Source organism: Spermophilus citellus, assembly GCF_964194105.1.
Source record: "Spermophilus citellus genome assembly, chromosome: 17".
Taxonomy (NCBI): domain Eukaryota; kingdom Metazoa; phylum Chordata; class Mammalia; order Rodentia; family Sciuridae; genus Spermophilus; species Spermophilus citellus.
In genome coordinates, this window is record NC_138199.1 from 52,572,610 (window position 1) to 52,598,282 (window position 25,673).

Here is a 25,673-nt window from a genome sequence, read left to right on the forward strand (position 1 = left end):
GCTATAACCCCAGCCCTTTTTGTTTTATTTTGAGACACGGTCTAAGTTGCCCTGGCTGGTTTCAAATGTGCGGTCATTCTGCCTCGACCTCCAGAGTCGCTGGGATTACAGGTGTGGGTCGCCGCGCCTGCCTGGAAGACCGCTTTAAACCTAACACACTGCAACTCTACTTCGAGCCCTTCTCCTGGGGGCGTGGGCAGGGGGCGGGGCTGGGGGGAGAGGCTGCAGCCGAACGCAATTCCTAGTTTGCTCTTGGGGGCGGGCTCAGCGGCGGAAGTGGCGCGGCTGGAGATCTCCTTCCGCTCTGAGGCGCTGCGGTGGCCCGGGAGCCGGACTACAGTTGGGGCTGGAGAGTGAGGCGGTGCTGAGATGGAGCAGGTGGGTCCTGCAGAGGTCACTGGGACCAGGTGGTGGTACGAGGGCTATCTCTTGCGGATACCGCTTCGCTGCCCGATGTCCGTTCTCGGTTCCGTCCGACCTTTCCCACGCCCCCCCGCACTCCAGGTTCCGCCCCCTTCTAGCCCCCGGCTGCACTTTTCCGCGCGCAGTGTTGGGGATCTCGGACTCTGACCTTCGGCAGCCACGCCTACCTGAGAAGGCCCGGATAAGGACCCGGGAGGGCGTCCGGGATCGACTTCCAAAGCCTCTCTCTTAACTGTGAGGGCAGAGGCGAGGGGACTGTATCTGGGTATTGGAGGCGGGGAGGGGGGCGGGGGGAAGGGGTCAGAATCTGAGAATCTGGAGAAGAACGTACACATTCCGTTAGGTTTGCAGTCTGCGTCTCCCTGTCATCCGCTGTCTCCCCAACTTCCTCTGGAAAGGGCTGTGAATAACTTCCTGTATTCAAAGGGCCCTTTAAAGTATCTTTCTTGAGTTCTTAGAGGTCACAATACCGTTGACAATTGTTCCTAATTGACAGGTGTCCCTCCCCCATACCTTTGGCTTCTAGCGCATCTCCAGATTTCTTTCTTCTAACCCTCTGACATGAGGACAGAAGTACTACTTCATATTCTGCCCTGTTGCCCAACCCCTCTCTCTATGCACTGCTTCTGGATGGTTTCTTGTACTCATATAGCATCAGCTTTACCCCAGCTCAGTACCTAAATCACTGGCACGACCTCTCTGTGGATATCCAGACTAGACTGTCCAGTTGCCAGCAGGACACCTCCCTTTCAGATAGAATTCACTGGGTCTAAACTTGAACTGATGTTTTCCTGCAGATTCATTCTTCCTCTGCTAGCCCACTCTAGCAAGAAACTTGGGGATTATCTTCCATTTCCTCTTTTCTGTCAATTCCTATATCTCAGAAGTGACCTGATACAGCTCACTTCCTGACCCTCTTACTCTGCCTTCTCCACTGTTACCACTCTTGTTGACTTATTTCTCACCAGGTTGACTGTATTAGCTTCCCATAATCTTCCAATCACAACTACTTGCAACCCAGTCTCCAGTTTTGCAAACCATTTAGAACACAAGTCTGATTGTGTTGCTTCCTTGCTTAGAACTCTTTTATGGCTTTCCATTGCCTAGCGTGACTAACAGAGCTCTTTGTAATCTGACCTTCTCCCTAGTAATCTCCTGTGTGCATCCTAGGGTCCAGTAACATTGTGCTACTGGATGTGCCTTGCTGTTCATGTTTCTCTGCCATTGCACACACCAGTAGTTGCACACTACTTGTCCTTTAGTGACTTGCTTGTCATTTCTGCATCACTGCTGCCTCCACCCTGCAAGGTGAATTGCCCCTCTGTGTCCCCTTAGCATGCTGGCCGTAATAGCATTGTGGCTGAGAATTATAGGTTCCTGAATCAGACTGCTTGGGTTCTTTATTTTTTTTTTAAGATAGACACAATATCCTTACTCTGTATATTTTATTTATTTTTATGTGGTGCTGAGGATCAAACCCAGTGCCTCACATGTACCAGGCGAGCACTCTACCACTGAGCTATAACCCCAGTTCCCAGACTGCTTGGGTTCTGATACTGTTTTGTAACCGTGTTGAAGTCAGTGCCTCAGTTTCCTCATTTGTAAAGTAGAGAGAATAATATGCCTTCCTCATAAGAGTTGTTGTGAGGCTTAATTGAAAGTGTATGTACAGTGCTTAAACTGCTAGACACATGAATGCTCAATAAATTAATGTTAGTTATTATGATTACCTAAGAACAGTCTCACCTATTTCCTTGGTGCATACCTGTAATCCCAGTGATTTCAGAGACTGAGGCAGGAGGATCTGCAGGTTTGAGGCCAGCCTGGGCAACTTACCAAGATCTTGTCTCAAAATAAAATAAAAAGGGCTGGGAATGTCCCTCAGAGCATTTGCCTAGCATTTGGGAGGCCTTGAGTTCAATCACCAGTAATGTTTAAAAAAAAATAATAATGTAGTTCAAGTCTAGTTCACTGGCTCTGATTTTTAATTTCAAAGGCAGCTTGATGATAGTTGGTGTGGCTTGCTTCTCACTCTTTCCTGGGGCCATAAAGTCTAGCTCTTTGTCAATAAATAAAATGCTGGGGTGGAGGGCATGGGGGCAGGATCTGGATTTATCAAATGAGGATTTAATGGTGAAAAAGACCTAGACTTGATATCAGTCTGCTCAGGAAAACAAACCTGAAAAAGGAAAATGTTACATGGTAAGCATTAATTCTACAGAAATGCTGGGAACTGAGGGAGAGAAAGGCCAGATGCAGCTTCGCAGAGGAGACGACAATTAGTGGGGGGCGTTAAAATGAGAGTATAAATTTACAAGAGAGAGGCAGGCATAGGCTGGAACATGCTCGGAGAAGGGAGAGCTGGGTCCTTGGAACAAAGCTCCAGTGGGTGCTGTAGGGTGAGGGGAGCGGGAGGTGAGCTGAAGAAGACACAGGTAGCATCCTCTGCTGAGTCCTTTTCTCACTTGGCTGTGAGGAAGTGCCCCCTGGCTTAGGAGCCAGGGTTACTCTGGGGAAGTCTGAAGTACCTGGTATTTGGAGACAGGCTCCATGGGGTGGGGTCCCTTTGCATGCCTCTGGCTGGGTCTAGGCCAGTGTCAGGGCTTTTGTTCCTGCTCTTGTGCTTGCCTGGGATGCCCTTCCTTCTTGCCTCTGGCTGATAGATGCTGATTCTTAAGGCCTGGGCTTTGATGTCCTCTCTTCCCTGACCTCCCTGGGATCCCACAGTCCTTTGTTCATTCCTCCCTGAAAATGCTGATCTCAGCATGAACCACACATTTATCTGTCAGTCTTCCTCCCTGAATTAGAGCCCCTGATGGAAAAGAACAGGGTCCTGCAACCCCAGGGACTGACCTGGTATCTAGCACGCTGTAGGCTCTCCATACTTGGGGGTTGCATTCACTTGAGCTCCCACACACCTAGGTTTGTTGGGAGAGTAGTATGGGTGAGGCCACTAATCCTGCACATTTGGCAGCTCACCCTTGTTCAGTTGAGTGGTGGAGCTTATTTGCTCCATTTTATAGATGAGAGAGCTGAGAATCAGGGTCACTCAGCAGGAATTTGAAGAACTGTCTCCTGACTCCAGGACCACAATTTCTCTCAGAAATTGCTTCAGGTCCCACCATCTAAGGGGGCAGAGGATAAGGTGGTTATCCCACAAGGCCAGCTGTGTGTCCTTCTGAACTTTGGCTGGGAAGAAGTTAATCCTGGCCTTTGTGCTGGGAGGAGCCTATGCTGACCAGAGGCTCCCCCACCCCCACCTTTGCTGGAGAGGATTGAGAGGTCTGCCCTCTGCATGACTAGCTCTTTCCGGACTGGGCTTCCTCAGCCCCAGTTTTACTTAACAGCATTAAGGAGTGAGACTGGGCTTGACTCACTGGCCTCTGAGTAGGCCCAGGATCATGGGGTCACTGAACTGGGGGCATCCCTGACATTCAGCCCGGCCTCGCATGGGAGGAGGTGGGAGGGCTGTGCAATCCTCTTGTTGGGGTTTTTCAGTGAACTGCTCCAACAGAACCTCCCTCTACAGGGAGGAGGGGTGTTCAGTGAAGAATCTGGCTTCTGTTTCCACTTGACTCTTCCACTTCCCCAGAAGGAAGGAGAAACACAGCCAGGCCTTGGCGCTGTGCTCTTATTTGCCATGTCCTCCACTCTTTAAATTTCCACTTCTCTGGACAACTTTCCAAACCTTCTATGGGAGAACAGGTAGGGGCTAGAAGGCCAGCTGTTCCCAGGCTGAGGGCAGGAGCCACTGAACCCTGAATTACAGGAAAACTCAAAATGTGCCATCCCTGGCCAGCTGCCTGAGGCTAGGGCCCTTCCTGTCTCCAGCAGGACTGGTGAACTCTCAGTTTGGGCAGAGTGCTCTGCTGGACATGCCTGTCCAGGGCCCTGCCTCTCATGCCATATCCACAGAGGGCAGTACTAGTAGTAGTAGCTACCATTAATTAAGCACAGACGCTGTGCATATAGAGTTTCTAATTCTTTTAAGCTCTGTGAATTGGGCACTATCTTATCCTCATTTTATAGATAAGGAGACAGAGATTCAGAGAGCCTCAGTGATTTGGTCAAGGGCACACAGTCTAATAAGGAATGAGCTTGGGCTTTTGATTCCAGATCTGGTGCTGACCCCAAGACTTGCACTCTCTCTCTGTCCCAGGGTGGACATTATGGACATACACATCAGCTAACTTACTAGACATGTGCTATGGCCAGGCACTGTGGCCTGGGCTTCAAGGGCTTGAGAAGAGACGGCCTTTTGGCTCAGGTGTGCTGTGGATAAGGGAGGTGCTGACCCAGAGTTGAGAGAGGTTGAGGGAGCTTGGGTGGTAGAGAAAGCTTTGCCTGGGAGGTATCACTTGAACTCGTCTTTGAAGGGTCTGAGTTGTCCCCTAGTGGACATTCCAGAATGAGGAAGCAGAAGGATAAACAGCTGTGGTGTGACCTGGGGTCAGGAAACTATGGAGGAGTACTGAGGCCCTGCTGAGGGGACAGGCCTGCCTGTCCCCCTCCTTGATACTCATCATCAAAGGAATTTAACTCAGCTTGAGTCTTCTCCTTGCATGTGGGGACCCAGGGGAGGGAGAGGAGCAGCCATCCTGCCTCAGATGCCCAGAGAACCAGTTCCCCTTGCCTGCTGTGGAGGGGCTGTGTGGGCTCTGGACAGGGCAGGCCACCAGATGAGGGCAAAGTCCAGCTGCAGGAGAAGCTGTCAGGACAGGGAGGGGTCAGGTGTAAGTGTCCATGTGTACCTGTGCACCTGCCCCTGGAGAGAAGGATGTAAATCCTGGTTCACATTTCTGGAACATTTCCTGTGAGCCTGGTATGCTTCTGGTACTGGGCACTCAGCAGTGAGCAAAGATAGGAGTCCCTGCATTCCAGTGGAGAAGATGGGTGGTAAACACAGACCAGTAGGGCTGGGGGGTAGTCGTGCACATGCTCAGCACATGCAAGGCCCTGGGTTCCATCCCCAGCACTGCAAAAACAAACAAATGAATGAAGCAACAACCATGGCTGGGGTTGTGGCTCAGTGACAGAGTGCTTGCCTCGTATATGTGATGCCCTGGGTTCGATCCTCCCACATAAAGATAAATAAACAAAATAAAGATTTTGTGCCCATGTATAACTAAAAAAAAATTAAAAAACAAAAACCAAAACAAACAACAACAACAAAAAAAACTGAACAAAAAACACAGACCAGGGCTTGGTAGAGTGCTTGCCTTGCATGCACACGGCCCTGGGCTCGATCCCCAGCACCATACACGTGTGCGCGTGCATGCGCGTGTGCGCGCGCACACACACACACACACATACACACACACAAAAAAAAACACAGACCAATGAAGATTTCACACATCAGGGGTGTCAAGTGCTGTGAAGCATAAAGCAGGGAAAGGGATGGGGAGAGGATTGGTCAGGAAAGGCCTCTTCACAGGGACGTTTGCATAGAGACCAGAATGGAGGAGTGAGGGAACCAACAGAGCAAGGGCCCTGGGATTGGAGTGTGCTTGATGTGTCCAAGGACAAGAGACCAGTGGGTTGGAGTGGAGGATTCCAACAAGGGAAGAGGAGGACTTGTGGGCCATGTGGAAACTTTGACCCTGACTGGCTGAGCTGAAAGCCACTGGAGGTTTGGAGCACTGGGGAGATGCGGTCAGACTTTTAACAGGATCCCTGTGACTGCTGTGTGGAGAATAGACTTGGGACCAGGACAGGAGGAGGTCAGAACTCTGTGAAGAGATTATGGCTTGGACAGGGGACCTAGAGGTAGTTGACCAGCAGGCAGATACTGGCTGGATTTGGAAGGAAGAGCCCACATATTTGTTGATGGTTTGAATGTTGATGGGGAAGAAGGCTGAGCTGTCCATAGTCATTGGCTAGATGGTTCCTTAGCTCTTTGGGTCTCATGACACCTCTCTCCCCAGCCAAAGGCCCCTGGTAGCAGCTGCATTTGCATTTAGCAGTCCCAGCCCAGCTTAGGGGGAAGCCCACAAGGCCTTGGGGCCCACAAGGCTTTGTCTCTTCCTGGAATGGGACTGTGGACAGAGCTCTCAGAGTTTTAGTCTTTCCATAATAGAGTCATCCCCGCAGCTCTTGGTAGACATGTGATGATTAAAGGAGATGATGTCTGCAGGGTGCCACATGGGCCACTGCCAGCTCCTGCTGGTCTGGCCAACAGCAGGACATGAGCAAAGCCAGCCTCCTTCACCCCAGACCCTTGCTTTCTACCCCTTTGTGGACCTGCCATTAACTTGGGCATCCATAAGAGCTGCTTGACTGGGAACCTCACCCCCAACCCCAGCCAGCAGCCATCTCCAGGGCAATAGCCACTCAGGCTATCTTTTTTCTTTCTTTCTTTCTTTCTTTCTTTTTTAGTTGTTAATGGACCCTTATTTTATTTATTTATATGTGGTGCTGAGAATCGAACCCAGTGCCTCACACATGCCAGGCAAGTGCTCTACCGCTGAGCTACAACCCCAGCCCTCAAGGCTGTCTTTCTTTGGAGAGGAGGCAGAACAGGAATGACTGCTGACCCTCATGCAGTGGCTATTGTGTCAGGGATGCTCTAGGCCATTGCATTGAATGGGTCATTTACTTTTTACAGTAAAAAGTAGGTGCTGTTTTTTTGGGGGGCTGGGGCTGTGGCTCAATTGGTAGCGCGCTAGTCTGGCATGCGTGCAGCCCAGGTTCGATCCTCAGCACCACATACAAACAAAGATGTTGTGTCCGCCGAAAACTAAAAAAAAAAAAAAAATAAAAAAAAATTTTAAAAAAGTAGGTGCTGTTTTTAATCCCATTTTACAGAGAAGGAAACTGAGACACTGAGAGATGAAGTGGCTAGGAAGGTGGGAATTCAAAGTTTGACCCTTCTGTGGGCTTGAAGTCCAGTCCTCATTTGGCTTCACTGGTTTCCCCCACTTTGTCCTGGGTTATGGACCCCCTGGTCACCCTACCATATACACTGTGGCCATTTCTGAAGGAATGCAGAGCTACCCAGCATGCACAGCCATTTCTGCTCTTCCCCTTAGCTCCGAGAGGACTTGGAGAATCCACACTGCCCAGAAAGGTGGGTCCTTTCTGGGTATAGGTGAGACTTGTCCCCTAGTCAGTTCACACAGCACGGCTCTGTGGAACCAGCTCTAGCTCTAGACACTTTGGCCCAGCCCTCTGAATAAGGTTGGGGGTCAGAAAGGGAAAGGATAGAAGACACAGGTGGTGGGGTGGGCATCTGTCAAGCACTCAGCCCACGGTGCTGGGCTGCTCTAGACACTTCTCAGGCCTCGTTGTCTCCCTGGATGTCCAGCCAGTCCAGGGTCTGGACAGGTTTGTGCACTTTGCATGTGTGGCAGCTGCAGCTTACACAACAAGTAAGTGGCATTCATCGTGTCACAGACTTGCCTTGGCCAGGAAATGCCCATTGGGAGCTGCCGTCTGTCAAGCTACAGACAGGTGGTAGGACCTCTGGACTGTGGCTGGAGGGCTGACAAGGACTTCATCTGTGCCCTTGCCACTTAAGACTTTTGGAAATGAGGAACTGGGGTGGGTGGGTGGGAAGGGGGCTCACCATCTTGGCACCTTTCCCTCATGCATGGAGAGCGGGTAGTGTGGGAGATCAATCCTGGCACATCCCCGAGGGCCTGTGCAGGGAGCAATCCCCAGCTCTCTACCCCTTCCCAAGGTGGGAATCCGCCTTTGCCTAGAGCTGGAATAACTTGGCTTCCATATGATGAGGGAACCAGACTGAGAAGTTTGAGAGCTTGCCCTGGGTCACTCAGCAAGTGAATAGTAGAGTTATTAGGTTCTTTAAAAAATATTTATTTTTTAGTTGTAGTTGGACACAGTACCTTCATTTTATATATTACGTGGTGCTGAGGATCAAACCTAGGGCCCCTCATATGCTATGCGAGTGCTCTACTGCTGAGCCACACCCCCAGCCCCAGTTTTGTTTGTTTGATTTGTACTGGGGATCTAACCCATGGGCACTTAACCACTGAGCCCATCCTCAGCCCTTTTTATTTTTTATTTGAAACAGTGTTACTAAGTTGCTGAGGCTGGCTTTGAACTTGCAGTCCTTCTGCCTCAGGCTTCAGAGTTGCTGAGATTACAGGTGCCCGCCATTATGGCTCACTTAGAGTTCAACTTTGAACCCAGGCTGTTGAGGGTTTCCCCCACCCCGGGGAGGGGGGGCAGTGGGGGGGTATTGAACTCAGGGGCCACTTGACCACTGAGCCACATCCCCAGCCCTGTTTTGTATTTTATTTAGAAACAGGGTCTTAGTTGCTTAGTGCTTCCCTTTTGCTGAGTCTGGCTTTAAACTCCTGATCCTCCTGCCTCAGCCTCCTGAGCCGCTGGGATTAAGGGTGATTCTTATCACACATTCCTGAGTGTATCCCACCTGCTCCTGCCATTTTCCTCTTGCATGAAGGGTCTTGCCAGCTACTTGAACATCTGGCCCTCAGTATCTTCTCTTCTGAACATAAATTGGAATTCTTGTGTGGTATGTTTATGGAAGCTGAGCTATTAAGGCTTGAGAAGAGAGGGGAGAAGGCAGACAGAGAGGGAGGAAATACAGAACATGAAATTTACTGATGTAACAAGTTTTAGGTGTACATCAGGAGGATTAAGTATATTATTGTTGCCTTTTAAAAATGGATAAGGCCCCAAGTTAAATCCCCAGTATCAAAATAAAATAAAATAAAAACAAAAATAAATAAAAATCCATCTGAACTAGACATGGTGCCAGTGGTGCACACTTGTAATCCCAGCAGTTTCAGAGGCTGAGGCAGGCAGATTGCAAGTCCAGGGTCAGTCTGGGCAACTTAGCAAGACCCTCAGCAATTTAGCAAGACCCTGTCTCAGAATAAAAAATAAAAAGGGCTGGGGCTGTAGCTCAGTGACAGAGTGCTTGAGGTACCAGGTCGATCCTTAGCACTGCATATAACTAAACAACAACAACAATAGACAAACAAACAAATAAATAAATAAAGGCATTCTCTCCATCTACAACTACCCAAAAAGAAAAAAAAAAAAAACAACCGAGGGGCTGAGGGTGTAAGTAACAGTGGTAGAGTAAGGACTTAGCATGCTTGAGGCCCTGGGCTTGATCTTCAGTAAAACACATACGCGCGCGCGCGCACACACACACACACACACTCACACTCACTCTTTGACCGAGGAAATGGCCTCACAAAGATCACAGGTTTAGGAAGGGGGAAGTCCAGGCTTTGAACCCAAGTCTCAGGGTCCATTCTTTTCCTTTCTTTCTTTCTCTTTTTCTTTTTTTTGGGGGGGGGGGGCTGGGGATGGGACCCAGGGGCTCAGGTGTGCTAGGCAAGTGCTGTACCACTGAGCTATCTCCCCAGTCCCAGTCCATTCCTTTTTCCAGGATATTGGCTGCTGCCTGAGTCTGTTGCCCAGCCAAAACCCTGTTGTAAGCTGAACTGTAACTAGCATGTCCTGGAGAGACGGTCTGGGAAGGGCCTTGAGGCCTGTACCCATCCATTCCCTTTGCCTCAAGAGCTGCAGTAACTTGAATAACCCCTGCACCTGACTTGCCCATCCCCGCCCAGTCTAGGGCAACTGGAACCTCTGAGTCCTTGCTGCCTGCCTCCGTCCCCCCTCCCCACGCCTAACAGTTCAGCTTCCACACCCACAGTGTCAAGTGTGCAGCTGTCCCAGGCTGACTGCTTCACGCCACAAGTGCTGTTCCTCTCCTGACACCTCTGAAGGTGCTTGGGAGGGGGGGCAGCTCCCAGGGGCTGGGTGGCAGCCCTGCCATCTCCGTCCTCACAGCTCTCACTCTTGCCTCCCTGTGGTAGTGCATGTGCCAGCCTCTGCCCTCTGACGGAGGTCTGGAAACAGCCAGAGAAGCAGCGCTTGGGGAACTGATGGGGCTGTTTTCAGGCCAAGGCATGTTTCACTCTCTAGCCTGGTGAGCTCAAGGGCTTTTTTTTTTTTTTTTTTAATATTTTTTAGTGTTGATGGACCTTTATTTTATTCATTTATTTATATGCGGTGCTGAGAATTGAACCCAGTGCCTCACACATGTGAGGCAAGCACTCTACTACTGAGCCACAACCCCAGCCCCTCAAAGGCTTTTTGAAGTCATGTGAATGAGCCACACTTTCACACTGCAACCTGGGGACTCTGCAGCCACCGTCACTCACAGCAGTCCTTTTTGGTTTGTTTCTTTAATTTTGGTGCTGGTGATTGAATTTAGGGCCTTGCGTATGCTGTACACATGCTCTACCACTGAGTTACACTCCCAGCAGTCAGGTTTTTATGTTTTACATACTGAGGTTCTGAGTTAAAAAAAAAAAAAAAAGTAAGTTTCTCTTGATTAAAAAAAGGAATTTAAGCTGGGCGCTGTAGCGCACGCCTGTAAGCCCTGCGGCTGGGGGAAGCAGAGGCAGGAGGATCCCGAGTTCAAAGCCAACCTCAGCAATTTGGCAGGTGCTAAGCAACTCAGTGAGAGTTGCTTAATAAACTCTAATAAAATACAAAATAGGGCTGGGGATGGGACTCAGTGTGCCCCTGAGTTCATCCCCGGTACCCCCCTTCTCCCCTAAAAAAAGGAGTATATAAACCACTCAGAATCAGTGACTACCTAAGATCAGGTGCAGGTCTCTTAATTTGGGACCCAGGCTCTCTGTCGACTTGGAGCTGCTTGGTGAGGAGGCTGATTTGGAACCCCTTCAGCTGACTCTTGGCCACTCCCCCTCCCGCTGAGCCCAGGGCCTGGTCCTGTGCGCCCTAGCTGCTTCAGCGCTCCTGGATCCCAGCACCTCTGCTCTAAGCCTCGTCTTATCTCTCGCCCAGGGACTTCTGGGTGTGTGAGTGTCAGTGTGGTTGCCACTCCAAGTGAGTCTCACATCTAAGTATTGTGCCACCCAAGTCCTGTGCTCAGGGAGGGAGGCGGAAACCAGGATGAGCTGGGGAAGGAGGTAGGGAGGGGCACGGATAGAGGTGATGGGGGTGGAAGCACCAGTCCTAAGGGTAGAGAGGTGGAGAGGAAAAATCCCAGACAGACATGCGGGACATCCCATCTGTGGGCTCTGGACACCCTCATACATTCCTGGCGGGAATGCATGCTGCAAAGGGAATTTGGCAGCAGCCTAACAAGACCACACACGCAGCTTGACCCAGCAATTCCACTTCCAGGAATCTGTCCTGAAGATACACTTCCAGCAACAGGGAAATAACTACATACTATGTTTTTCATTGTAGTGTTTCTGATCGTTACATATCTAAATGTTTCTTCATAGGAGGTGGATTGGCTCAAATGTGGCTCATCACAAATAAAGTACTAGGGCTGGAGAGGTAGCTCAATGTGTACAAGGTCATGCTCCAGCACTAAGAGAGAAAAAAGGGTACTTAACAACTTTATAAACTAGGAAGATCTCTATAGGGAGATATAATAGGGAGTGATTTCTAAGATATATTGTTAAGTGAAAAAAACAAACAAACAAACAAAAAAAACCCAAAACAGCATCTGTGACAGGCCACTGTATATATAAGAAAGATACAAGATATATATATATATATAAAGAAATACAGGAGTGTAAATCAAGATACTAAATAAGGGCCCTGGGTTCAATCCCTAGCACCATAAAAAAAAAAGGACACTTAAAGAGAAATTACTATTATGATTGAAATCTGTCCCCTGCCCCCCCTCCTTGCAAAAAAGGATACATCAAAGTGCTGTCCCCTGAACTTCAGAATGTGACCATTGTCTGGAAATGGGTTCATTGCAGATTTTTTTTTTTTTTAAAGAGAGAGTGAGATAGGAGAGAGAGAGAGAGAGAGAGAGAATTTTTAATATTTATTTTTTAGTTCTCGGCGGACACAACATCTTTGTTGGTATGTGGTGCTGAGGATCGAACCCGGGCCGCACGCACACCAGGCAAGTGCGCTACCGCTTGAGCCACATCCCCAGCCCTCATTGCAGATTTATGAGTTAAGCTGAGCTCATGCTGGAGTGGGGTGGGCCCCTAATCCAATAGGACTAGTGTCCCTATAAGAAGACAGCCATGTGAAGAAGGTGCAGTGGAAGCATCATGTGACAGCAGCCTAGAGTTACACAGCTGCAGGGCAAGGAATGCCAGAGGTTGCTGGCGACAGCCGGACCCGGGAAGAGGCAAAAAAATCAGAGGGGAGTATGGCTCTGGCTTGGTTTTGAACTTTAGCTTCCAGAACTATGAGAAAGAAAAATGGTTTTTTCTTCTTTTGGTATTGGCAGTTGAGTCCAGGGGTATTTTACCACCGAACTACCTCTCTAGTCCTTTTTATGTTTTGGTACTGGGGATTAAATTCAGGGGCACTCATCCACTGAGCCACATCCCAGTCCTATTTTTTTTTTTTTTTTAATTTAGAGACAGGATTTCACTGAGTTGCTTTGTGCTTCACCATTGCTGAGCTGGCTTTGAACTCGGGATCCTCCTGCCTCAGCCTCCTGAGCCGCTGGAATTACTGGCATGCATTACCATGTCTGGCCCTCTCTAGTCATTTTTATTTTTAATCTTGAGGCAGGGTCTTGCTGAGTTGCTGAGTTCATGCCAAATTGCTGAGGCTGGTCTCAAACTTGTGATCCTCCTGTCTTAGCCTCCAGAGTTGCTGCGATACAGGCATGGACTACCAGCAAATTGGTACATCAAGGACGCTATGCCTGGGGGCCACACAGCAGGGAGGGGGTGCTCTGGAGCTCCTTTTCTCTTAGGATTTATAAGAGCCCTATGGTTGCACAGGATGTTAAGGAATCCCTGTGGGCTTTGGTGGTCTTATCTGTAAAATAGAAGGAACCATCCTTCTCTGTGTGGGCATGGACACCATGGTAGAAGTTCAGGCTTTGGGCAGCAGAACACTGGGCTTACCTTGGAAATGGCAGGCTCTCGCTCTCTGTAGGCTTTTCTCTGTTCCTTTCTGCTGCATAGCAAGGAGCTGAGGGCCAGGAGCCCCTCTGGAGTGTTTGTTTATTCAGCAGTAGTTATGAACTACTACATGCATTGTGTTGAGTACCAGGGAGACCGCAGTGACCATGTCACCCACCCCCGAGGTTTATAGAAGTTCTACTAAGAGAAAGGGTGAACCATAAACTAGAACAGCAGAGATTCCAGACAATGAGGAGTTGGCTGAGGAGGTTAAAGCAGTGTGACATACTGTGCTCTAAGTGGGGAGGGACGCTGAGCCGAGGGCCTTTGAGCTGCCTTTGGAAGAGCTGTGGAAGAATATTCCAGACAATGGAGAGAGTCAGATCCTGGGGCCGGAGGCAAATCAGGGCTGCCACATTGAGGGATTTGAAAGAAGGCCATGTTGTGGTGGTGGTAGTGAGATGGGGCTCCCTGGTAAGAGCTGGGCAGAGGCTACCCCCAGAGGGACTGATGAGGAGAGGGCCTGCCGTCCCATGAGTGGCAGGAGCCCTGGGGTGGTGCTTTGTAAAGCTTCCTTTGGCCACAGTGTGGGGAAGGGGTGGTTAAGGGGTGCAAGAGCAGCCACCGGTGGGAGGTGATGAAAGTTGGGCCTGGGGTGGCGCTGAGCGGGTGGAGTTGGAGAGAAGGTCCAAGATGTCCACAGAGCGCGCGCACACACACACACACACACACACACACACACACACACACTCTGCTGAGTCCCTCCCAGTTGCCATGGATTAGTGGTGGAGGGGAGGGCTGGCTGCTGGGAGGGAAAGTGGCTTTGTGCTGGGAAAACAAAGAACAGAGCCTGGGGCCTCTTCTGCTGGGGGTGGTGTAGGCCAAGAGGCTATTGACAGGACCAGAGGCTGACCACCAAGCTGGGCTTGGCAGGAACAGGCTGTGTCCCTGGGCATCTGGGAGTGGGTAGGTGCCCAGCTGAGGAGCCCCAGGGCCCTCCAGGGTGAACCATGGGGCTGCTGGGCTCTTGGCATTGAGGGCAAAGAAGGGCAGAGAGTAGGATGGATGCTCACTGCCCTCCCCAGCCTGGGAAGCCGGACCCATGGAGGGAATTTGAGCAGAGACTGTCCTGGATTGTGGGGTTGGGATAGGGTGGGGTGCCAGATGTTTTTGGAACAAATGAGGGCCCAGGGGATGTATGTGGCCTTCAAGACCCTGACAGCCACTTCCCTCTTTCCTAGCCCTGCTGCTGAGGCCCTGCCTTCCCCACCCCAACGTGGGGCCACCAGGATGAGCACACGACCCGGGGAACTGACTCGTGACTTGGAGCGTAGCCTGCCAGCCGTGGCTTCCCTGGGCTCATCATTGTCCCATAGCCAAAGCCTCTCATCACACTTCCTCCCACCACCTCCAGAGAAGCGCAGGGCCATCTCTGATGTCCGCCGCACCTTCTGCCTCTTTGTCACCTTTGACCTGCTTTTTATCTCCCTGCTGTGGATTATCGAGCTGAACGTGAGTAGGGGCAACGCTGGAGGGACAAGCTATGTTTGGGGGTCACCCCGGCGCAGTTCAGCATCTACTGCGTGGGGGGATTGTCTCTTCCATGGGGTTGATTATCCGGGTCTAGTGAAGAACAGGAGACAAGAACAGTTGCTGTCATCTGCATGAAGAAAACAGGGTTATGACCGGCTGAGTCTTTTGGCTGCTGCTGCTCAACAAGTATGCGAAGGAGGGGGTTGAACAGACCCACTGGGTGCTGAGCTGGGCGCTTGGCTCTGCACCATGCTGCCCCCTAGTGGAAGTGGAGGACAACCAGAGCTGGCTGAGCCCATGAAACTTTCTTGTCTTCTTTCTGCCCTACTTTATTGTCTGGCTCTAATTCATTCATTCATTCAGAGAACATTTTTTGAGTTCCTGCTCTGCCCAGGCATTGTGCTAAAAGCAGAGGGACAGTGGGAAGGAAAACAGTAAAACTCTTGAGTTCCTCATGGCTCTGGTTTTGGTGAGATGCCACCTCGTGCTTGGAGACAGAACTGTCTCACCCCACCCCACACAGTGCTCGCCACAGTCTAGCTGGTGGCGGGGCCTCATCTGACCTCAGCACTGAGAGCAGGGTGTCCCAGGCCTGGTCTCACCCCAGCTCCTCCTCTGTTCACCGTGACCTCAGCCCCTTGGGGCCTCCCTCTGCTTTCCTCTGCAGCGTGGGCAGAGGTTCTGAGTGGCAGTAGCCCGGTCTTAACTTGGGTGATAGGAAAGCAAAGCCTCTTCTTTTTCCTCTCCTCTTCTTTCCCCTTTTCTTCTTTCCTCCCTTTCTGCCTCCCTCCCTCCCTCCCTCCCTTCCTTCCTTGGTCTCACTGTGTTGTCCAGGCTGGCCTTGAGCTTGTGGGCTCAAGTGGTCCTCCTGCCTCAGCCTCCTGAGTAGCTGGGACAGTAGGCGCACACCACCAGACTGGCTGACAGTGCCTTTCTTTATAGAAGTGGAGTTTGGGGAAGGGGCTGGCATAGGTGTAGAGACAACAAGTTTTATTTGGGGCATGTTGGTCTGAAAAGAAAGGCAGGGCTCAGGGCAGGTGTCTGTCCTTTGTGCACTGGAGATGAGATGGCACTGTCAGCTGCCACGGAGGGCCCTGGGACATCTTTTTTTTTTTAATATTTATTTATTTTTTCTTAGTTCTCGGCGGACACAACATCTTTGTTTGTATGTGGTGCTGAGGATCGAATCCGGGCCGCATGCACGCCAGGCGAGCGCGCTACCGCTTGAGCCACATCCCCAGCCCGCTGGGACATCTTAACAATGAAAAAACTGAGACCCAGCAAGGTCCAGGGCCTTTTGCAGAGCTTCTGAGTGCTCAGAATCCTTCCTTTCAAAGGTTCCAACTAATACAAAGCAAAGAAGAAAATTCACACACAGCCTACGTTCAATCCAGATTTTATAACTGGAGAAGGGGCTGAAAATTTTTTGATAATTTTTCTTTTGAGATTATTTGGCTGTCAGGTGAGAAGACTCAGCAGTCCTCATGTGTACTTGAGATTCCTACAAAGAGAATCCAACCACAAATTGTTTTCAAATGTAATGAAAATGCCAGAATACTGAATTTAACTCTTTGTAGAATCCCTGTAATGTTTCCCCTGGATGACACTTAATGAAAATTTTATTAATTTTCAGTTTTATAGTTCTATCTTGGTATTTTGGACTGTATATATTTTCAGTTCTCTAGCAGACTGTGTTGTCCAGTGGGCACAAGGACCCCTGTTGGGTTGTATGACCAGCAGAGAGACTGGCAAAGCAGGGAGTGAAACATGATTATTGAGTCCTGATCTGGGTGGTGCTGGTGGGTCCCCACGCTGTGTGTGACTGAGGGACCTGGTCCGGCATTTAGAGCCACAGAGACTGCAAAGGGTAGGAGGGGCTGTGGAGCCCAAGGGCAGGAAGAAGAGGGCAGGGCTGGGTGCCAGACTGGTACTCTTCGGGTAGGCCAAAGGAGAGGTGATGTCAGATTTCATGAGGCCCAGGTGGTCTTGGGGTAGAACCACATGGTGGGGATTGGAGGGGCATTCAGATGTCAGTGTATGTCCATCAGCATTCAGACTGCTGTCCCTCTTCCTAGCCCCAGGATTTCCTGGAAGCTTTGTAAAGATTCCTGGTATTCAGCCTCAGATTCACACTGAGGCCTGATTGTCAATGTCTTTAATAAGCCCCCTAAATCCATATTATCTGCCAGAGGCCAGAAGCCCCAGTCTAGGTGACTGTGAAGGGTCGTCCTCAGTGGGGTCCCTGGGCTCCATTCCCTGGGGTCACCTCAGACCCCCTCCTATCCAGGAGTGCTGGCACCCCCATTCTTCAGAGGACTCACACCTCAGTCTGGTTCCCAGTGTCCATACAGCCCTTCACCTTCCACACCCCTGACATTGAAGTCTCAGGGTTCCTGGTGAAAATGAGGCAGTGAGGTGCCTTCGGCTGATTTCCTTCTTTCTACCACACACTCAGTTTTATCAGGGGACTTGGCTCCCATCCTCCGTCTTTGGGGTAGAGACAGGAGCGAGGACAAGTCTTCTGACTCCCCACACCATCTTCTCTGGCACGTTGATAGATTTTGTCCATTAAGCCCAAACCTAATCAATTGATTTGCTACCTGGGGCTCTGTCTGACACCACCACCCACCCTCGCCCCCACCACCCACCTCAGCCCCCATCACCTCAGATGGATTGTTGGCTGGGAAGGTGGAGCACCACAGTGCTGGCAGGAAAATGGAATTACATGAGAGCAGACTCCCAGCACCTCCCTGCACTGCTCCAAGGCCATCAGACCTGCCGCCCTAGGCCAGCGCACTGGAACCCAGCCTTGCCCGGCTGCGCTGCCTTGCTCCTGGAGGAATAGTATTGGTACCTCTGGCTGAGCTCCCTTGGTGCTTTGGGAACCCCTTTGGGTGGTGGCTTAGCCTTTTTGGCCTCTTCTCCAGGTCCCCCAGCCCCTCCTACCTCCCCCTTCTGGGAGGTGGGGGCAGCCCCGGGGGCTCGGCTCTGCCCACAGAGCTCTTCCTGTCTTCCTCCCCCAGACCAACACAGGCATCCGCAAGAACCTGGAGCAGGAGATCATCCACTACAACTTTAAGACATCCTTCTTTGACATCTTTGTGAGTGGCTTTGGGAGACCCCAGGGCCCTGGGGGCAGAGGGAGCAGTGAGGTGCCTTCGGCTGGTCCCCTTCTTTCTGCCACACACCCAGTCTAATCAGGAGACTTGGCCCCCATCCTCCGTCTTCCAGAAGTGGGGCCCACCTTCAGAGAGCCCCAGTGGGATGAGGGAGACAGGATCCCTTCCAAAATCGCATCCAAATTGTCTCAAAGAAATGCTGAGCAGGCTGGGGGCAGTTCACCCTGCAGCTGGGTGGGGATGCAGCTTGCCTCTGATGGTCTGGTGCCCTCCTCGGTCAGGTCCTGGCCTTCTTCCGCTTCTCTGGACTACTCCTGGGCTATGCTGTGCTGCGGCTCCGCCACTGGTGGGTGATTGCGGTAAGATGCCACTTTGCCACCACCTGGGGGCAGGGGCTGGGATGGGGGAGGACTCACCCCCAGCCTCTGTCTTCCCTCTTGACCTCTTTCCTTCTCTCCTGTCAGGTCACTACACTGGTCTCCAGTGCCTTCCTCATTGTCAAGGTTATCCTCTCTGAGGTCAGTGGCTCAGTGGGCTTCTCCTAAGAAAGGGCCCTTTCTTTGGCTTTGGGTGTCTGCCTCTGTTGTCAGGGTTGGAATGAGGGGGACTCCTGTCTTTTGATATTTCCAAGGAATCAGCCTCTGCTTCCTGCACTTATCCCCCCACCCCAGAAACCAAAGTTCTTCCTACAGCCTAACCCTGGTATGTCCTGCTGCAGACCCAATTAATCCATCTCAGAGGCATGTGCCACAGAGGGTATCCAAGCATAAGGTGCCGGGAATGGGGTGTATGATACCAGAGTTGGTGGCTCTAGGAAGGGGCCCTGGGTTTAAGGCGACCCCCGCCCCCCCGCCGCTGTGGAACTCAGCCCCCTCCTTCCACCTTAGCTGCTCAGCAAAGGTGCATTTGGCTACCTGCTTCCCATCGTCTCCTTTGTCCTTGCCTGGTTGGAGACCTGGTTCCTTGACTTCAAAGTTCTACCCCAGGAGGCTGAGGAGAAGCGATGTGAGTCCTGGGGGACAGAGTGAGGGCAGTGAGGGTAAGCCCAGCCCTAAGGGAGGAGAGTTTCAGGAATGAGAGTGAGTTCTGAGCCATTTGCCTCCTAGGAGCAGCTCTAGTGCCTGGGTGGGGAGAGGGGACCCCAGGCTGCTTCTGCATGACTGTCCTTGGTCTGGGATGATGGCTGCCCATGTCTGCTCCCCCAGGGTATCTTGCTGCCCAGGCTGCTGTTGCACGTGGACCCCTGCTGTTCTCTGGCGCACTGTCTGAGGGCCAGTTCTACTCACCCCCAGAATCCTTTGCAGGTGAGGGCTGGTGGGTGGGGAGCTTACAGGGAGGGGCTGTGTGAGGTGAGGGTGGGCTGGGCCTGTTCTTTCTGTTCTTCCCTCAGGCTCCCTGGGGAAAGCCAGCAACCTCTCCCCCACATCCCTGCACTTCAGGTCCCTGAGCCCTACCCCCTCCCACACTCCCCACCCCCTGCCATTGTCATCTGTGCTTGTTTTCCACAGGGTCTGACAACGAATCAGATGAGGAAGTCACTGGGAAGAAAAGTTTCTCTGCCCAGGTATTTGGCTGCCTACCCTGAGCCTCCTCAGAGTGTGCACCTGAAGGGGCCAGCGCTGGCCTCAGCCAGGTGGACCTCAGGACTGCTTCTTGGGCCAGACAAGCCCCCTGGTGTGCCCCATGCCACAGGGGACCAAGGAGGAGCTGGCACAGCCACAGGCCTCAGGAAGCCCCCAAGACCCCTGGGAGAGCAGCCCAGACCCCATGTCTAACTGGATCAGGCCCCCATCTGACCCCTTCCTGCCTCTCACTCCTGACCAGGAGCGAGAGTACCTCCTCCAGGGGAAGGAGGCCACTGCCGTGGTGGACCAGATCCTGGCCCAGGAGGAGAACTGGAAGTTTGAGAAGAATAATGTAAGAAGCCCCTTTGCCACCTGCCCCTCCTGTGTGTGTTAGAGTTTTCACTCCTTTCCTGAGGCCCAAGCCATATATTTGAGGGTTGCATGGGTTGGAGTCCTATTCCTGCCCCGAGAGGGGGCCCAGGCTGGATCTGACACTTCCTGTCTCCCCATGTGGGAGCCTCAGTCCTCACTCCCTGCTGCTCTGAGCCCTCAGCTCCCACTTTGATGGGGAAGCCAGGCTCTGCCCTGTGTCCGGTGTTTTGTTTCATGATCAAAACAACATTATCTACAAAGATTGCACAGAGCTTAGAAAACAGGGAAACATGCCCCAGTCCCTCTCTCTCTAGCCAGTCCCTCTGGCAGCCCTTGTTGGCTTAGAGATGTGGTTCTTCATGGTCACAGCTGTAGCTGGACTCCTGTCCTTCAACTTAAGATCAGAAGCTTTCCTCAGAACCACCATTTAAAAAAATTTTTTTTTTAGTTGTTGATGAACCTTTATTTTATTTTATTTATTTTTATGTGGTGCTGAGAATTGAACCCAGTACCTCACACATGCCAGGTAAGCGCTCTACCACTGAGCCACAGCCCTGGCCCAGAACCACCATTTTTTAATGGCTGCTCAGATAGCCCCCAAATCCTGGTGAAAACCTGTCCTGCCTGTCACTCATTCATGCCACAACCCACCCCAAGCTCCTCCCTACCACCCTTCTGTCCCTGCCGCAGGAGTATGGGGACACTGTGTACACCATCGAGGTTCCCTTTCATGGCAAGACCTTCATCCTGAAGGTGAGTGAAGGGAGGAGGATCCTGGAGCCTCCTGTTCCATCTGGGGCTTTAGGAAGGGGCTGAGGGACCCCCCTGTAGCACCCCCACCACAGAGAAGGGCTGGTGTGCCCGAGCCCTTCTGACACCATCCGCCTCCACCTGTCCTGCCCAGACCTTCCTGCCCTGTCCTGCGGAGCTGGTGTACCAAGAGGTGATTCTGCAGCCCGAGAGGATGGTGCTGTGGAACAAGACGGTGACTGCCTGCCAGGTCAGCCCTGCCTCCCCACATGTGTCAGGGCCCAGCCATATCCTAGAGTGACCATTAACAATAAGGAGACGTGGCTTCCCCTCTGTAAAATGCAGTGATGGTCTTAGTGCCTCCTGGGCCAGGGCAGGAGGTGGGAAGCAGGAGTATGCTCGTGGAGTGCCCAGCCCAGGGCCCACAAAGGGTGATGGCTTTTAGTCCTGGGTCCCAGGCAGGGAGGAGGCTGGTTTAGGAGGTTCCTGACATGTGGACTGTCCCTGGGGCTTTCCTGGCATGGGCTATACCTCATGTCCCCCTGATGGGCCCTCAGATCCTGCAGCGGGTGGAAGACAACACCCTTGTTTCCTACGACGTGTCTGCAGGGGCTGCAGGCGGTGTGGTCTCTCCCAGGTGAGTGTCCCCACACCCTCTTCTCACAGTCAGGCCTCCTTGGGCTCTGTTTTTGTTTTGTTTTTTGTTTTTTGTACTGGACATTGAACTCAGGGCACTTGACTACTGACCCACATCCCCAGTCCTATTTTGTATTTTATTTAGAGACAGGGTCTCACTGAGTTGCTTAGTGCCTCGCTTTTTGCTGAGGCTGGGTTTGAACTTGTGATCCTCCTGCCTCAGCCTCCCTAGTTTCTGGTATTGCAGGCGTGTGCCACCATGCCCAGCTCTCCTTGAGCTCTGTGCCCCCAGTTCTAACCTTCCCTCCCCCAGGGACTTTGTGAATGTCCGGCGCATAGAGCGGCGCAGAGACCGGTACCTCTCATCAGGAATTGCCACCACACACTGTGCTAAGCCTCCAACGCACAAATACGTCAGGTGAGCCAGGGCCTTGCCTGGGATCATCCCGCAGCCCCTCTCCTGGAAGCAGTGAGCAGCACAGGGTACAGTGTGTGCAGCTGGGCACATTCTCCTGCTGAGGTCGTGTTCCTGCTCCCTGTCCCGCCAGGCCTTGCCCCTCCCAGCCCCTAATCCTGTTAATCTTGCTGACTGGAACCAGGCCACCAGGCTGGAGGGACATGTGTGGTGGGCAGCTGGCTGGGAGAGATCAGGGTGGGAACTAGTCCAGGAAGCAGGGCTGGGAGCCATGGGGTTGCTCTGGAGCTGGCTTCTGGGCTTCATCTTCCTGCCTCAGGAGACTCGGGTCCCCCGAGGGTCCCTTTCCTCCTCCTCCTCCCCCATCCCCTTAGCCTCACCGTTCTCTTGGACTGTGCAGGAGTCCCCTCAGAGGAAGAGGAGTGGGGTCTTCCTGTGCCTGTCCCAGGCTTCCTTCTGCTTCTCCCCACCCTCTAACCCCGACTGCAAAGCCGCGGGCCTCCTGTGGGTCTCACGCTCCCCACAGAACGCTGTTCTTGGAATGTGAGATTGGGGCTCTCGGCCCTGCGAGGGACTTGCTGGGTGAAGGGCAAGCTCATTTCCACTCTGGGTGCCAACTCCCTTATCTCTGGAGTGGGCCTAATCGTGCTCGGTGGCCTGAGGGAGAATGAAAGGCCATCAGAGGTGAACTGGGTCCCAGCCCTGATGGCCTCCTGGGAAGGCGCCCTCTTCTGGAGGCTGATGGCACACGTGCTCCCTGAGTTGGGCAGGGGTGAGGAGTGGCACCCTTTCACAGCCAGAGCTGACCTCACTCACATCCCTGGGCAGAGCTGGTGAGGGCTGAAAAGATAGCGAGCTCTCTGCCATTGGGGTGTACAAGCACCAGCAACTATTGGAGGAGCAGCACGGAGTGGGTGGCACTGACGGCTGATACCCCAGCTTCTGGACACCAGGTGTGAGCCTGCTGAGACAGGGTGCAGTTCCTGGACCAGCATCTGCACTCCCTCTTCCACCCCAATGCAAGCTGGGCCTGGAGCAGACAGTGAGGTGGGCAGGGGCCTTGCTGGCTCCCGTGTGCCCCTCCCTCAGTGATAACTCTGTCCTCAGGGGAGAGAATGGTCCTGGGGGCTTCGTCGTGCTCAAATCAGCCAGCAACCCTCGAGTCTGCACTTTTGTCTGGATTCTTAACACAGATCTCAAGGTGGGCACCCGGGGCTATGAGTCAGGCCTGTGGGGTGGAGGGGACGCTGCTCCTGGCTTGGTTGCTGAGTGACCTTGAGGGCTCTCTGCCTTGCTCAGGGGCCCCTACTCAGCCCACTTCGTGACTTGAGGATTGGGGCAGGGTCCAGATGGTGTTCTAGCCTCGAGTTGCAGGAGGACACGGGCCTTCCCCATCTTACCTCTGATCCTGAGGCCCTGAAGTGGGGTGGCTGGCTGCCAGCCCAGACCCACCAGCTCTGTTTGTGTGGCTGCTGCCAAGCTCCAGCACAGCGTGTTCTTCCCACCAGGAGTGTGGGGAGCAGGGCCCAGGCAGGATCCCAGAGCTGCACCTGCATTCTGGCCAGAGCACTCCTCCCGGTGCCAGCTTGAGGGGGAGGCCCTGCTAAGGATGAGCCATGGTGTGACTTCTTCCTGCCTCCCCCAGGGTCGCCTGCCCCGGTACCTCATCCACCAGAGTCTTGCAGCCACCATGTTTGAATTTGCCTTTCACCTGCGGCAGCGCATTGGAGAGTTGGGGGCCCGGGTGTGAACATGCCCTTCTTCTACCCTGCAGGTCGGGGTACTGCCGCCACAGCCTCCAGAGCTAGAAAGGGGGCCTGGTTGGGCTTTCCATGGCCCACAGAGAACCTGGCCCCAAGCAGTGGGTAGCACTTTGGTCCCAAGCTACTTCCCTGCCCTGAGCCGCACTGTCTGGAACCACGGTCCTGAGCAGGTGTGGGGTGGAGCATGTGGACTCGGGGGGCTGCTGGCTGAAGAAGTGGGGTCTGTCCTGCTGATGTTTACATGACATCCCTGCCCTCTGGAGAAGTTGCCATCCCGGACTTTGCCAGGGGCAGAGCTGGGATGGAAGCTCAGACTTGGTTTCAGAGGGCCAGCGCCCCGGGGAAGACAGAGCAAGGCAGAGCAGCCTGTCACCAGTGTTAAGGTGAAGGAGCCTTCATCTGCCTCCTTTGTTATCAAGGTTTTTTAGAGTTATTTAAAGGGTCTGGGACCTTTTTCCATATGCACCTGTGGAGGAGTGGGGGCAAGTGAGGGGGCGGTGGGTGCTGGTAGTGAATTTCTGCCTTTCCCAGGTTGTCCCCCTCTCCCCAGGCCTCCTTGGGGACCTTTGTAATTTGAGCCAATTAAACACATGAATGAAAAAAAAAAGGCCCTTTCTGCTTCTGCTGCCTTGTCCTGGGCCTGGGTCTCCTCACTCATGAGTCTATCAAAGAGCAGCCCTTGGATGGGGAAGGAGTGGGTCACTAGCATGCAGCAAGGCCACCCGTCATGAGCTCACCCAGGAGGAGCAAGCCCTGGCTGGTTCAGCCCAGCTGGTATGTTGGAGGAGAGCAGTGTCCCCTGGGCCAGGGTTAGAGGTGGAAGAGCCACCATCAGCATCATAGCAGGTCTTGATTGTCCTGGGTCTGGAGTCCAGGGGGTCCTTTAGGTGGGCCCTGGGCTTCAGGGTCCCTGAGGCACCTCTGAGATCCCAGGACCCTGGGACCCTTGGGTTCCACTCTCCCCCCAACACACACTAGAACAGCTTGGAACTGGGCCTTACCCTCCTCCTGGCCTCCTCCCACCCGACCCCTGCTGTCCTCTGAATGGTTCATTTTGTTCTGAGCCAGGTGATCCTATCTTGGTCCCAGGAACAGGTGTATGACCCTGGGCAAATCTACCTCTGAGCCTCCATTTCCCACTTGATAGTAATGGAAGCAGCAGCAGGATCGGGAGATTAGATGTGCAGAATCGGTGTAGTGCCTCAGCAGTCAGCATGTAGGTCTGTGACCGGCCCAGCTGGGAGCTCTGCTATCTCCACTGGTCCCCATCCTCAGCTCCTGTCACTACCTCTTCCAGGGCCTTTGCTTGCTCCGCTCTGTGATTCCCTTGTTCCTCATGCCTCCATGCCCTGGACACCAGCTTCTTGTACCATGAGTTGCTCCCTGGGGTGCTGGGCAGCAGATTTATCTTTCTCCCCACGAATGACTGCTGGTCCCACCCCCAGGCTCTTCTGGCCATCCTGTTATAGCCAGAGAACAGGGAAAGTGAGACCCAGAGGGGACAGGGACTGGGCCATAGTCACATAGCCTGTTTATGACTGACTTGGGACTGTAGCCAGGTCTTCTGACTGCTCCTCCTCAGAGCCCCCGTGTTCCCACTTCACCCCATTCCTCCTTGCATGGGTGTCAGAGGTAGAATTGAGGGCCACATGCCCCCTCCACCCTGACTGGATCTGCTTAGAGAGACCATTCTCTAACCACTGACCACAAGGAAGGAAAACCCTGACAGAGGTCCATGCTGCAGGACTCCAGGTGTGGGGGTGGCATTCACTCCCCTTGCTGATAATATATGGTGGTTGGGAACCAGAACTTTGGTGCACTGTCCCTCCTGGTCCAGGGGACCCAGCTGAGGATGTGCCCTTGAGCCCAGGAGAGGAGAAAGTGGGGGTGGGGGGGACCTGGCAGTCTTGGAACAGAGCGAGGGGCATCAGTCCCTGCTCTCTCCTGCTCTGTTTACAGACAAGTGCTGTCCTCCCTGGGCAAGGGGAACAGGCGGGGCAGAGGGCAATGCCAAGGTAGCACGAGGCTGGGCATGTGCCTGGTTTGAGACAGTGTCTGCAGAGTGTCAGATGCTTGGCGGTGCTGATCTGAAGACCCCTGCGCCCACCAGAGCACCTTGTTCCCTTCAGAAACTAACCTCTGACCTGGGGGCAGCCAGAGTCCAAAAGCCCCAACCCCTGTCCTAGACTCAGAGCCCCCCCCCCACCAGTGAGCCTTGGCTCTGCTTATAG

General features: G+C 52.8%; 1 protein-coding gene across 4 annotated transcripts; it reads left to right on the forward strand.

The window, feature by feature from the left end:
* Positions 1-265: 265 nt before the first annotated feature.
* On the forward strand, positions 266-25,597 carry STARD3 (StAR related lipid transfer domain containing 3). Of its 4 annotated transcripts, none has more exons than XM_081271276.1 (15): positions 266-378; positions 14,531-14,801; positions 17,846-17,923; positions 18,223-18,300; positions 18,406-18,459; positions 18,829-18,946; positions 19,147-19,245; positions 19,450-19,505; positions 19,766-19,858; positions 20,569-20,631; positions 20,783-20,878; positions 21,186-21,265; positions 21,578-21,682; positions 22,787-22,880; positions 23,188-25,597. In XM_081271276.1, the coding sequence occupies exons 2-15, from the start codon at positions 14,580-14,582 to the stop codon at positions 23,284-23,286; spliced, it is 1,335 nt and encodes a 444-aa protein (XP_081127402.1). In that variant the 5' UTR covers positions 266-378; positions 14,531-14,579; the 3' UTR covers positions 23,287-25,597. The 4 variants fall into 4 exon arrangements, with proteins under 4 accessions (XP_081127402.1, XP_081127401.1, XP_081127400.1 ...); XM_081271275.1 differs by having other exon boundaries at positions 23,325-25,597; XM_081271274.1 differs by having other exon boundaries at positions 18,223-18,459; positions 23,325-25,597.
* The last annotated feature ends 76 nt before the right edge of the window (positions 25,598-25,673 follow it).